The sequence below is a fragment of the Sturnira hondurensis genome, unplaced genomic scaffold (assembly GCF_014824575.4).
Source record: "Sturnira hondurensis isolate 20B ecotype Veracruz unplaced genomic scaffold, ASM1482457v3 Scaffold0014384, whole genome shotgun sequence".
Lineage (NCBI taxonomy): Eukaryota > Metazoa > Chordata > Mammalia > Chiroptera > Phyllostomidae > Sturnira > Sturnira hondurensis.
This window is the reverse complement of record NW_028087015.1, coordinates 2,565,206-2,578,933: the sequence shown is the minus strand read 5'-3', so window position 1 is coordinate 2,578,933 and position 13,728 is coordinate 2,565,206. Positions and strand designations below refer to the sequence as shown.

Sequence of the window (13,728 nt, the reverse complement as noted above, 5' to 3'; positions counted from 1 at the left end):
CAGTAGATGGTACTGCTGCTAATATGTCTTGGAGGGTGGATGGCAGGGACAAGTTATTTTTTTGACCGGGGCGATATTGGTTAATAAAATTATATAGGTTTCAAGTGTGCAGTTCTGTAATATATCATCTGTATATTGCATCATATTTTTACCACCCAAAGTCACATCACCTTTTGTCACCATATATTTATTTGACCCCCATTACCTTCATACCCTTAAGCCCCTTTTTGCTCTGGTATCCACCGTACTGTTTGTTGTCTGTGTCTATGAGTTTTTGTTTGTATTGCTCATTTGTTGCTTTCAGTTTTATATCCCACATATGAGTGAAATCATATGGTTCTTGACTTTTTCTGACTTAATTTCACTTAGCATGATACTCTCAAGATCCATCCATGTTGTCGCAGATCGCAGTATTTCATCTTTTCTTATAGTCAAGTAGTAGTCCATTGTATATTTGTACCACATCTTTGTCCAGTCATGTATCAAAGGACAGTTCAACATCAGCTCACACCTGTCAGGATGGCTTTTATGAACAAGACAAGTAAGTAATAACTAGTGTTGGAGAAGTTGTGGAGAATAAGGAACCCTTATTCACTGCTGGTGGAAATGTAAACTGGTGCAGCCACTGTAGAAAACAGTATGGAGGTTCCTCAGAAAATTAAGAGAGTTACCATATGACCCACCAATCTGTCTTCTGGGTATCCACCCCTAAAATTTAAAAACATTTATTTCCAAAGATATATGTACCCCTATGTTCATTGCAGCATTATTCACAGTAGCGAAGACATGGAAATAGCTCAAGGGTTTTGTTTTGTTTTGTTTTTTAAATACAGAAAAATTAACCTCTTAGTCTTCTGCAATTCTATGGATTAGTGTAGTAAGATTTATTATGCAGAATGATTTGTAAAGCTACAGTGTTAGTCATTTTTTCATCTAAGTTAATTTTTACGGGACTACTGTGTTGAGTGTTTATTGTGTCAATTTTAAGGTTTTGCCCGTTTCTTGGGACTGTTCCTTTAATGTATTAATAGGTGTGCTGCTACCAGGTAGAGTAGGTTGCCATAATAACAGCAGCAAAATGAGGACCTTCATTGATTCAAGATTATCTAGCCTATATTCTTTGTTCCAGATGATACTATGACTATAAATAAATAGCACTTACTAATGTGTATTAAAGTATATATTAAAATATTAATATATAAGCAAGTTTGCAAGCTATTTTAAATATAAGTTTTTATAGAAAATTATTTCTGGGACAGCTCTGTCTCTTGTGTTTTAGTAGCTTGTTCTTAATGTTAATCTTTGGTTAGATAATACAGGATAATCACAAGCATTTATTGAATGCTTTTAAAGATTTTATTTTATTTTTAGACAGAAGGAAGGAAGGGAGAAAGGGAGAGAAACAGCAATGTCTGTTTGCCTCTGGTTCACAACTCAGGCATGTGCCCTGAGTAGAAATCAAACCAGTGACCCTTAGGTTCACAGACGGGCACTCAATCCACTGAGCCACACCAACCAGGGCTGAGTGCTTTTCTGTTTGCCAGATTTTATATCTCAGCAATTTTTCACGACTAACCTTATTTAATCTTAAAATAAGCCTGTGTGAAGACTATTATTATGGTTTTAAAACATGAGGAAGCATAGAAGAAATTTTCCATCATCTCTGTGCTTTGGTATCACAAGTGTAGTAGCTCTTTCTTTTTTTAGAGATTAAGTTTACTTGAGAATTCTCTAATCAGCACTAGCCACCCGTTTTAAAAAACTGCCTCATAAACATAAAGTTGAAAGGAACAGTATATGTTTGAATGGGGCTTGAAATAGACAGGTTGTATTTTAGGACAGTGGATCAAAACCGAAGAATTAATTAACCTCATTTACTGTGGGTATCAATTGAGCCTGACACTGGACATTTATGGCACAGTGATTTTATTGATTGTATGTTACACATTCTTTTGTGTTTACTTGATTGTTTAGATATCATTGTTCACAACACCAACTAATGTTTTTATTCCTTTTAATTTAGTTGAATTTACTTTTTCTGAAGACTATGAAATGTTTAACTTTTTCATGGCCCATTTTTAAGTTGCTTGGTATTTAAGAAAGTTCAGATGTTCACATTCAATCCTAAGTATATTCCTAAATAACCCTGGGCCTGGAGAATAAATGCTGACTAATATTAGTTCCCAAAGGTTTGGCAGTTTGGGGTGTTTCATGCTTTCCGAAGAGCTTGGTGGAGAGTTAAAATTTCTTCTATAATTTTTCTGCCTTTTTAAGTGTTTTCCATTTATTAAATAAATAAATGGGAAACATTTCAATTGCTCATAAAATTGTCTACTTAGTATTTTTATTTCCAACATTGTCACCTAATGTACTTCTTTAAAGAAAATTTTTATATATAAAAAAGATTTAATGCTTAAAAGTTACTGTCAACAAAGGTGAAACCAAGAAAGGGAATGAGAAAATACATCCTGAGCACCAGAAATGTACCAGGCACTATGCTTGGTACTTTTTAGTATTACCTGAAATCCTCATAACGACACTGCAGAGTTTGGTACCTCCATTTTACAGTGGGAAAAACTGAGATTTAGATTAAAAGCAGTATGACTGCAGTTCAGCTGGTAAGGTGTGGAAGCAAATTTTAAATCTAATTCTAATTAATTGCAGTTCTTCACACTATAGCTGCTCACTTCTTTCTCAACTAGTTGATATTCTAGATTGCTCTCTGTTCAGTCTTGTCTCTTACCATCAGCTGCTTGTTACTACATGCCCCTGTATGTCGTGCTTCCTAAACATGCAAGTAAAGAGCCAGAGTGGTCAAGGTGGGGCTCTTTTGTGTAAACTTCATGTCTGGGATGCACTGATGTTCTCATGCTGTGATGGAAGTACTTCAGGTTCTGCTGCTGAGCTGGTACAGAGGAGCATTGATTGAATGGAATATTGTTGTCTAGTTTCTTCATCAGTCAGAAATATAATTTGGGGACATCCTGGAAATAAAGTTGGGTAATGGAGGAGAGAACTTTAGGTAGAATAAACTGTGTCCTCATACCTCATCCCCTGAATTATGGACACCTTGAAATTTATTGTTTCTAAGTTGGCTACCTTAGAAATTATTTAGTAATTTTTTTTACTTTGTCATATTTAAATCCTGGTTTTAAGTATTTTACTTATATCTAAGCAACTGTGCACTCAACTTTAAATAACAGAACAACAGTAATGAAATGATAGGAGATGGGAAGGTAAAGCATAAGATGAGTTAATGTAAATACTTCTTCAGAGATATTCTGAATACTTGGGTCTGAGAAGTTCACATTTTGCAAGCCAACTTATCTTTAAGTTCTTGAAAAAGTCGTGTTTCCTTGTTACAAGATAATCCACAGTGGGGCAGCAAGGAGCTAACCAGATGCACGACAGAGTCTAATAAACAAAACAGTTTTGGATGCTAAGGAAGGACATATTTGAGAGAATCCAAAACATCCATTTATATTTTTTTATACTGAACATATATTTGTTCAAATAAATCAGGTGAATTGGAGCTCCTGTACCCTTTCTGATATGAAATCTTAGGATATCTTTGTATCAGTCTGTAAGACTTATGGTTCATAATTTGACCTACACTAAAATTAAATAAAAGAAATGTGCTTGTAAAGGACATACATTTAAACTGGCCTCCAAAGAATACTATTCACTTGAGAGCATTAAAGACTTTCCTTTCTGTATTTGAATTGGTGTTTATTTAACTTGCTTTAAAAAAAAATGGCATTATCTTTGACTTTCAGGGAAAGACGTAGGAGGAGGAGCAGGAGTTCTTCCAGATCCCCAAGAACATCAAAAACGATAAAAAGGAAGTCTTCTAGGTCTCCATCTCCTCGGAGGTAGGTTGAAAACATATGCTGAAACTGAGGAGGAAGCAGGGAGTTGGGAGGGTAATTTTTCTTCAGTCTTTATAGTTCTAAAAGAATAATATAATACATTTGCGTGGTTCAGAGATCAAAAATACAAGAAGTTACTCACTGATAGATCTAAATTTCCACCTGCGTGCCCATGTACTCTGTCCTTGTGATGACTTTTACAGTTTTTGTGTATCTTTCCAGTTTCATTCATACACACACACACACACACACATACAAGCTAAGAATATGTAGTTTTTATTACAAAATAGACACACTGTTGTGCACTTGGTTTTGTCACTTAACTATCAGATCTTTCCATATTTGTCAGACTGAGCTGCTTTATTTGTTTTTGCAACCGCACGCACTTTTCATTGTAGGATAGTACCTTAGTGTAACTGGCCTGCAGTAGAATGGTTTTTCTTAATTTTTCTGTTATAAAATGTACAATACTGTAATGAAGAGCTTTGGACTTACCTCATTTTGTAGTGTGCAAGTATGTGGGAAAATTCTCAATTCTCTAGAAATACTAATGTTGAGTCAGAAGATTGTGTTCATAGTGTCGAGAACTAGTTCTGTAGTGCCACCCCCCCACCCCTCCCGGCAAGGATTGGCAGTCCCTTGTACTTTAATGAACTGTATGGGAGTGCATATTTCCTGACAGCTATAATAGGTTATAGAATCAAAAGTTACGGGTTTTTGCACACCTGATAGATGAGAAATGGTACCAACATACAGTAAATTTGAATTTAGTTGCATTTCTCTTAAAAGTGAAGGTAAGCATCTCTATGTATATATGAAGGCCATTTGTGCCTTTTTCTGTGTATTGCCAGTTTTCCTATAGAGTCTGTTTTCTATTATTTTAAAGAGCTCTTTTTGTATTGGGGATATTATTCTTTAGTGATTTGATTTCAAGTATCATTCCTAGTTGTCAACTTATCTTTTCTAAGTTTACCACCCTTACAAATGAAGTAATACAGAATTTGCATATTTGCTAATATGTTGAGCAAAATAGTTTTAAATAATAATCTATTTAGTAACTGTTTAGTAATTTGCTTTATTTATTTATTTATTTATTTATTTATTAAAGTTTTTAACTCATTATCTTTAGAGGGAAGGGAAAGAGAGAAATATCAATATATGGTTGCCTCTCATGTGCCACATACTGGGAACTGGTCTGCAACCCAGGCATGTGTCCTGAGTGGGAATTGAACCACGAGCCCTTAGTTCACAGGCCCGTGCTCAATCCACTGAGCTACACCAGCCAGGGCCTGTAATTTGTCATATTTAAATACCAGGTTTTAAATACTAATTTTAAAATTTTTTATGTAATTTAATTTCTCAAGTATTTTTCCGTTATGATTTCTCTTTTTTGTCATAAGTTTTAAAAGGTTTTTCCTAATTCTAAGGTTACAATAGAATTCTCATTTTTCTTCTACTTTTATGTTTTTACATTTATATTTTTGGTCTATTAGTTTATCTATATGTACCATATGGCATGAGTCCAGTTTTATTTTATTTTTTCCAAATGCTTGTCTGTAGTTCTAATACCATTTATCAAAAACTCAATTTTTTTAACATTAGTTTGAGATGTTGCTTTTGTCGTGTACTGCATTTTTCTATTTGGGTCTATTTCTGGACCTTCTATGCCAGCGATTTTCAACCTTTTTAATCACATGACGCACATGAACTAGTAACTAAAATTCTGCAGCATGCCAAAAAAATACATATTTTTTGCTGATCTGACAAAAAAATAGGTATAATTTTGATTTTACTCACACCAGTTGGCTATTGTTGTGTTGTGGTTGTTTTTATTTTATTTGACAATCTAAGGGAAAAGAGGTCAGTACCCCTGACTAAATAGTCATGTATTACATGTTTTAAAAATTTACATAGGACATAAACATTTTATTTATCCATTCATTAGTTGATGGATATTTCATCTATTTTTGGATGTTATGAAAAAATGCTGCTTTAAATATTCATGTATATATTTTTGAGTGGACACATTTTCATTTTTTGGAGATTTACCAGGAGTGGTCATTGCAGAGTCATAACAGCTTTTCTCTTTTATCTTTTTGAGAAATTGCCAACTTGTTTTCCAAAGTAGCTGTGCCACATTACATTCCCATCAGCCACATTCATCGGTTCTACTGTCTCTGCCTGTTCACTAAGACTCATTCCTGATTGCCTCTGATTATAGCCATTCTAGTGAGTGTGTAGTGGTACATCATTGTGGTTTTGATTTGCATTTCTCCAATGATTAGTAATGTTGACCATTTTTTTCACATGCTTATTTACCACTTGTATATCTTCTTTGAAGAAATATCTATTCAAGTTTTTGTACATTTTGAATTGGATTATTTATTTTTTGTTGTTGTAAGAGTTCGTTATATTCTGGATATTTTTTTTTACTAGATACATGATTTAAAAATGTTTTCTCTGATTCTGTGGGTTGGTTGTCTTTTTTTATTTGATAGTACCTTGATGTGCAAAAGCTTTATAATTTTGATGGGGTCAAATTTATTTTTCCCTTTTGCTGCTTGTCCTTTTAGTGTCATATCCAAGAAATCATTGCTTAAATCCAATGCCATGAAGAGTTTTCCCTATGTTTTCTTGTAAGGCTTTTTTAGTTTTAGCTTATATGTTTAGTTTTCTGATTGATTTTGAGTTAATTTTTGTATGTGGTTTAAAGTGAAGGTTCAATTCCAACTTGCATATCGCTATATGGTTTTCCCAGAACAATTTGTTGAAAAGGTTGTCCTTTCCTTATGGAATGGGTCTTGGCATCTTTGTAAAAAAAATTATTTGACCATATATGAGTTCACTTCTGGGCTTTCTTTTCTGTTCTGTTGGTCTATAGGTCTGATGCTTAATGCCAGCTTTGTCCTTCTTAAGATTATTTTGGCTATTTGATGTCCCTCAACATTCCATATGAGTTTTAGGGTGGGTTTTCTGTTTCTGCTAATGATACCCAATGGGATTTTCATAGGGATTGTACTGAACCTTTAGGTCACTTTGAATACTGTTGTCATCTTTACAATATTTAAGTCTTCCTGATGAACACAGATTTCTTTCCATCTATTTGTCTTTATTGCTCACAGCAATTTTTTTGCTACCTTGGTTAAATTTATTTCTAAGAATTTTTTTCTGTTTGATGAATTTGTTCCCTTGACTTTCAAGAGTTATATATAAAGATACATGTACACAGAGATATGTTGCAAATCTATATTTTTTGGTTTGTCATTTTCTTCCAAATATGCTAGTGGTGGGTTTTGCTTTGCAAAAATTTATGTAGATAATCTTTACTTTTATGGACCTAGAATCTTAGTCATGGTTTAAAAAATATTTTCCTTCAACTACATTGAAGAAATTCAGCCATATTTTCTTCTAGTAGTGGGTTGTTTTACTTAAAGTAATTTGGGTCTTCAACCCATTTGGATTATTTATTTATGTGGAATGAGATATAGATCCAACTTTATCACTTACGAAATAATAATTCAATTGTCTCCAAACCTTTTATTTATAAAAGACGTCTTTTCTCCATTGATTTGAGATGCCACTTTTGTTATACTGACTTTTCATATACACTTGGATTTGTTTCCTGAGTGTCTCTATTTCAGTGGTCTTTGTTTTTTTAAACTGTTTATAATTAAGAAAGTTTAGAATTCCATATCAGGGCTGTTTTGAGTAGAAGTTATTTGTTAAGCTTCTTATGTGAAATGTATTATTTATTTCCCTTTAATTTTAAGGGTACCTTTTTCTTTAAATAAATGAAACATTTTCATTCCATCTTCTGCTTAACTTTTGCTCTTGCATTGGTGGGACTTCTTTGTAGCCGTGCAGGGTGGGGGCATGTGGCATGATAACTTCCGTGAAGTTCTAGTTTTGCTGGTAGTCCTGCCTGGGAGCCATATCCTCTTTTCAGTCCTTTTTGCTTATTCCTCTTTCCTGTGAAAATGTGGGTTAAAAATGTATATATTTGTTTTTATTTGATCCTTATTATAGCAGATAACTCTCAATTGTGTTTAAGAACCAATAAATTGACAATATCATTTACCAGTGTTACTTGGTTAAACTAAGTTACTGATGGGCTTCTATACAACGCTTTAGTGTTAGATAAGAATATTTTGTCATTAGTATAGCAGGTCTTTAATTTCTTACAAATTAACTGACACTGTCAATGTTCTTATAGCAGAAATAAGAAAGATAAAAAGAGAGAAAAAGAAAGGGACCATATCAGTGAAAGAAGAGAGAGAGAACGTTCAACCTCTACGAGGAAGAATTCTAACGACAGAGATGGGAAGGAAAAGATGGAGAAGAACAATACTTCACTTAAAGTAAGCAATGGTCATTCAGTGTTTAGGCTTTGAATAATTAATAATTAAGATTGTTCTTTGTTGCATAGAAGTAGTTTTAGGCTAAAAGCTCCTTGAGGGCAATTGTGTCTTACATGTTTTTTTAATATTTTCTCATATTATTACATTGACATTTTTTTAACTAAATTTTGAGGGGATGAGATAAAGCTAATTGAAATTTAAACAATCACGTTTCTTATTTTAGAGAATCATAGAATGGCATACAATAGGAAAAATTTAAACTTATCTACATGTAACAGATGTGTTTGATTTTATACTAGGATTTCTACCTGACACCCTTCTCCTCAGTATATTTGTTTCAGCAAGGTTGACGGTTCTGTCATTATTGGTTTTGTAACATATACTGAAATCAGGTTTGTTGAATTAGAATAATTAATGGCAAACCAAATTTCACCAAGTAAGGTTTTTTGAGTAATCTAAGAGCTTATGAAAGAGCTTAATCTAAGAGCTTATTCCTTTGTTTTACTGGTATAACCTGTATTTGAAAATTAATTATGAATTCTGGAGCTTTCATCTTAACAGTTTTATTTACTCTCATTCTGATAGTAGTTTATTGTCGTTGGTAACATTGATAACTTGGGTTTGTTAAGCATTTACCAGTGTGCCAGGCACTATTCTGCATGCTGTCATTCAATTCTACCTTAAGATGAGGGCAGAATTTGAACTGTTCTTGAACAGTCTTTGTTAGGAGGAATAGTGATTTCCTTTTCTGTATTCCCTTATTTTTGCTTCCTTGGGATTCAGATTACAAATCTATCCTGGCATCCTTGGGATTGGTAACTGTTCTACTCTTTCAGCAGACCTGTCACATTTTTTGAAGTCAGAGGACATGTATTGAACACTTCCTTAGACTTTCTGTTGATCTATTTTTATTTTAATTTAATTTCCATGGATTGTCTGTCTTTTAGAAGTATAAAAGACATACTGATACATGTTTGCATATTCTATTTATATGAAGAGGTAGTGGGAGAAAATATCCCATTTTATTAATTCACAAAACAGAAAGTCACATATTTTAACCATGAGCAAAGGTAATAGCAGGCATCTCTTGAGAAAAATACTAAACATGTATCTTAATATTCATTGTAGGAGAAGGAGCACAATAAAGAACCAGAATCAAGTGTGAGTAAAGAAGCAGATGACAAGGATGCACCTAGGACTGAGGAAAACAAAGTGCAGCAGAATGGGAATTGTCAGCCAAATGAAGAAAACCTCTCTACCAAAACAGAAGCGGTATAGGACCAACAAATGCACCTCCAAACACATGCTGGAATGAAATCCAAAGCTTTTACTTCTCTTAACAAGATGTTAAACGGTGAAGAGATCCAGTTGAGTATAAAGATAGAAGCTAACAGCTGTTCTAGTTGTTAGGTGACCTTGTGGCCATCTTGTTACTGAGTAAGAAAATAAAGCATGGGCATCATGAAAATACCAGATGTTACCCAAACCTCATCTTGTAAAATCTGTGCATTTCCATGGTGGCTGACACACTTGTCATGTGGTTTGTTAGTGTTTGCCAAGAACCATTACAAGTAAATGGGACATTAAAGATCCAAATTTGTACTACCCATAAAGACTGGAGACAAGCATTGGAGGCTCTTTTAAAAAGTTCTAGTTACTGAATTTTGTATTGTTTTACCTTTTTTTTTTAAATTTCGATATATACAAATTGATGATGTGCTTGAAATTGGTGCAAATACATACCCTTGTAAGTGCAAATATGTAAGAAGTTTTAACACTTCACATGATTTATAGTGATTGTGTTAAATTCTCACTATTGTGTTTTCTTTTTTTCACTGTTTAGGACAGCAGTTTTTCTTTAAAATAGTTTTACAGATTAAAATTGCTTAAATAAGTGGATTAAAAAACAACCTTCAATGCATGCTACTACTGTTCTCTTTCCAAAGGAAGAATGACTCTGTTGAATACTAATAATAATGTATTAGTATTCGGTGTTTAGAATCATTGGATTTCCCCACAAAGTAAGCACTTCTTTTTTAACTTTCTTGACATTTCCAAGCTTATTATAAATAATATTGCAGTGTGTGTTGTCAGCGGTAGGTGGCAAAGGTGTCAATTATAAAAAGAAAACTTGGGTTTTCAAAATGGGCTATGGGAGCACAAGCAGAAGCTTTAGTGCCTTCTACGACGTGGTATACTGTTTTCTAGAATTTTGTATGTGCTAGTCATTCTCAAGTCATATGGAATTTAGGTGGATATTCCATTCACTCCCATAGAGAAGTGTGTAAGTGATATGTCAGAAGAGCTTCTTATTTAGTTCACCCAACATGAGAGGGAAGTCCTGTTTTCAAGAATGACTTTAGAGCTTTTAAAACAACAGTGCAGTTTTGGGACCATCAGTTTTATACTGTGATAATTAAAAATGAAGCATGTTCTTAATTTACTTAAAGCAAACCCTTTAGTTGTCTACATGGATGGCCTTAATTATTACCTCTTAATCATTTTCTCATAAATGGTGTGCAGAAATTGTACTTAAAGGAGAACACATGAGGTGGTTTCGTGTTTAAGGGTATGTTTACTTGGTTTAAAGTACAGGTCATCCATCATTCTTAGGTTCATTTTTTGAAGAAAGTATGCAAGTAGTGAAATGATAACATTGTTAATATTTTCCCCAATACTATAACTCATGGTTTCAAAACTTTTCATTATTGTTTATATTTCCAAAAAAGTTATACCTTTTAATTAGCATGTTCTTGAAAAATCAAGTATAATTATTTTAATACAATCTAATACAATCAAATTACTCAGTTGCCTTACCTCATCTTATAGATTTAAAAAGCTGTGTAGCACATCAGTTTCTTGGTTTCAACATGAGTTTTCTTTTAATGTTAATATTATTGAAATTTAAGTATTTGGTGAAGAATGGAAAGAATTGCCCTTATTGCAAATAATGAAGCCTGATTTGATTATGAAGCTGCTTAATTACTCTTCATGTGTCCAGAATTACTGTGGTATTTTTTCCTTTTTGTCACTGTGTACATTAAAATTTTTGAAAATGCTTTACTATGTAAAGTATAGGTGGTCATTTTAATCATTCAACCACATACGGTTGGCTAGTAAACAGCTTATTCTGATACAAGAATGCTTGGTGAATATGGAAAGATCGCGAAGGAGTACTTATGTCTAGCATCAACAGTTGTCTTATTTATGATATGTAAGTAGAATAGAGCAAATGTTTGAATCTTTGTTATTTTTAGTACCATTTCTCTAATAAAGCTAAGTATTTTAGAGGAAAGTATTTGTTTATGCATTTCAAAACAGCATCTTAGTTTTATCCTGTTCTTTTTCAGTTTCTATAGAAATTGTTTTGACACGGAGTGCATGTTTGTGTGGTGTCTATAAAACAGTCATTTAAACTTTGAGGTGTTTTCTATTAAATGTTTTTGATGTTGTAATTAACATTTAATTTGGGTCCTGCTGCTAATTATTTTTCTTGCTGATATTTAATCAGCTTTAAAATAATGAAAGACGGTGATTTGTAGAAGGTGGACATAAGTAGGAATACAAGAGATCTCGGAAAAGTGAAATCATTTTCTTCATTTAGGGCTTATGGAAGCAAAGTGTTCTAGGGCCTATAGATACTGGGGGGGGGGGCGGTGGGTGGTGAGAGACAGATAAACATTCTCTTTGTTCACTTACGAGAGCTAATATGTTTCCATTTGTTATTTTCTTTCAGAAAGGTATTTTGTTTTTTCTTTAAAATTATTCTTGTTCATGCCAGGTTTAGATGTTGTCAGAAAAACTTGAGAATAAGGCCAAGAAGACAGCCGTTTTATACTTGAAGACTCCTGTAAATTACCTTTTTTTAGCTTGACCATACAGAGAGTATCCTCTGTTCTTAAACTGTAATTGCTCTTCATCATTCTAGACAAATTCTGTTGGCTCTCTGGTTCTTGCTTTTCAGCAGTGCACACTAAAATGACAATATAAAATGGCCCTTCATAAGGTAGACAGTTTCATGTGAGAAAACAAGTATAAACTTTTAACTTCTGTAACCATCTCCTTAGTTATTATTTTCCATCTGTTACAATTGCAAACACTAGTCAGCTTGTGATTTTCTGTTTAGAATTCTGTTTTTCAAGAGGTTCACTGTATGCCATGTTAATCTTCAGAGGTGTCAGTGGCTTAAATTTTGACATGCTCAATTAAAAAAAAAACCTGACATTTCGAATAATATTTTGTTCAGAAAATAATATCTTGTGATATTAGTCATTCAGGATTCCCATTCATTTCTATATATGTTGTTATATTATTATCTTAAATCTTAAAAAACTTGATCTAAATTTTTCAACAATATTCAAATTTAAGGATTATAATATACATATAGTAATAGGCTTTTAAAACTTTCAAAAATCTATTAGAAATAATATAGTTTGATTTAAATCCTTAGTAGTCGAATTAGCAATTAAAGTGAATCCTTTTGGAGGGATACATTGAATAACTTTACATTTCAGTTAGTCCTTATATTCTTCAAAAGATACTATGAATTTAAATGGGCAGATGATGTGAAGCCGTTTCAACAAAGCATGTTTCTTTACGCGTTTGAATATTTTTTAAAACTTTGCTACTTCTATACTTTTTTTCTTTATGTTTATTAATGTAGTATTTAAATTTATTTTCAAATTTCAAAAGTTAGTGCTCTTAAAATGGCTACATTTTATTTCTGAACATAAGAATACAGTATAAATGTAATAAATTATTAATCTTTTAAAACTAAAATTGACTTCCCTCCTTAATCTTGGGTTGGTGGATGAATTTGTTTTCCTTAGTACATTTTTATTGATGATTCTGCCTGAAGACTCATACATTATTTCAAAAATAAAAGCTAAAGCTATTAATGACTTTGTTTCATATTCTATTAGGTTGAATTTAATAATTAATGACTAGATTTTTTTCCATTTTATTTTAAAGTACTTTTATCATTTCTAGCAATTAATTTATTATAATTTTTAGTTTATATTTAATATAACATTCCTTAACACATTGTTTTTAAAAGCAGGTTTGTAGTCTGGTGCCTGATTTTTAAATTTACTTGTATCTAACACTTTAATTTTGAAAATTGCCAGCTTCTTGGGAAGCTTCACATTATTTTCCCAGGATTGGAACGAATAGTTCCCTTCATTTGTGATTAACATTTATTTGCTGGGGAAATAATTTCTTAATCATATTAAGTTCAAATTTGTGAAACTCATACCGAAAGATTTAGAGTTGAGATTGAGTTCTACTAGTTGAAGGTTACGGGTAGGCAAAAAACTGTTGGAACAATCTAAAGAATTTCCCGATTTCCACAGAAGATTACATTTTGGTATACTGTGTGTTTGTATAGGTAGTTCAGTTTAATGTTAAATATTATTGTCCTTAATCTTAATTAGGTTAATACAATAGTGTTCTTTACATAATACTATGGATTATCAAGGGAAAAGTTTAAAACGTAAACATTA

General features: G+C 32.6%; 1 protein-coding gene across 3 annotated transcripts in view; it reads left to right on the top strand.

Annotated features, from left to right (window-relative positions):
• SREK1 (splicing regulatory glutamic acid and lysine rich protein 1) overlaps positions 1-13,095 on the top strand; it is a 38,046-nt gene extending 24,951 nt beyond the window's left edge. For 2 of the 3 annotated variants that reach the window (XM_037062834.1, XM_037062837.1), the window contains 3 exons: positions 3,777-3,872; positions 8,083-8,227; positions 9,356-13,095. In XM_037062834.1, the coding sequence (XP_036918729.1) occupies positions 3,777-3,872; positions 8,083-8,227; positions 9,356-9,505 (391 nt within the window). In that variant the 3' untranslated portion in view covers positions 9,506-13,095. The remainder of the gene's footprint in view (positions 1-3,776; positions 3,873-8,082; positions 8,228-9,355) is intronic. The other variant, XM_037062835.1, reaches the window with a different exon arrangement.
• The last annotated feature ends 633 nt before the right edge of the window (positions 13,096-13,728 follow it).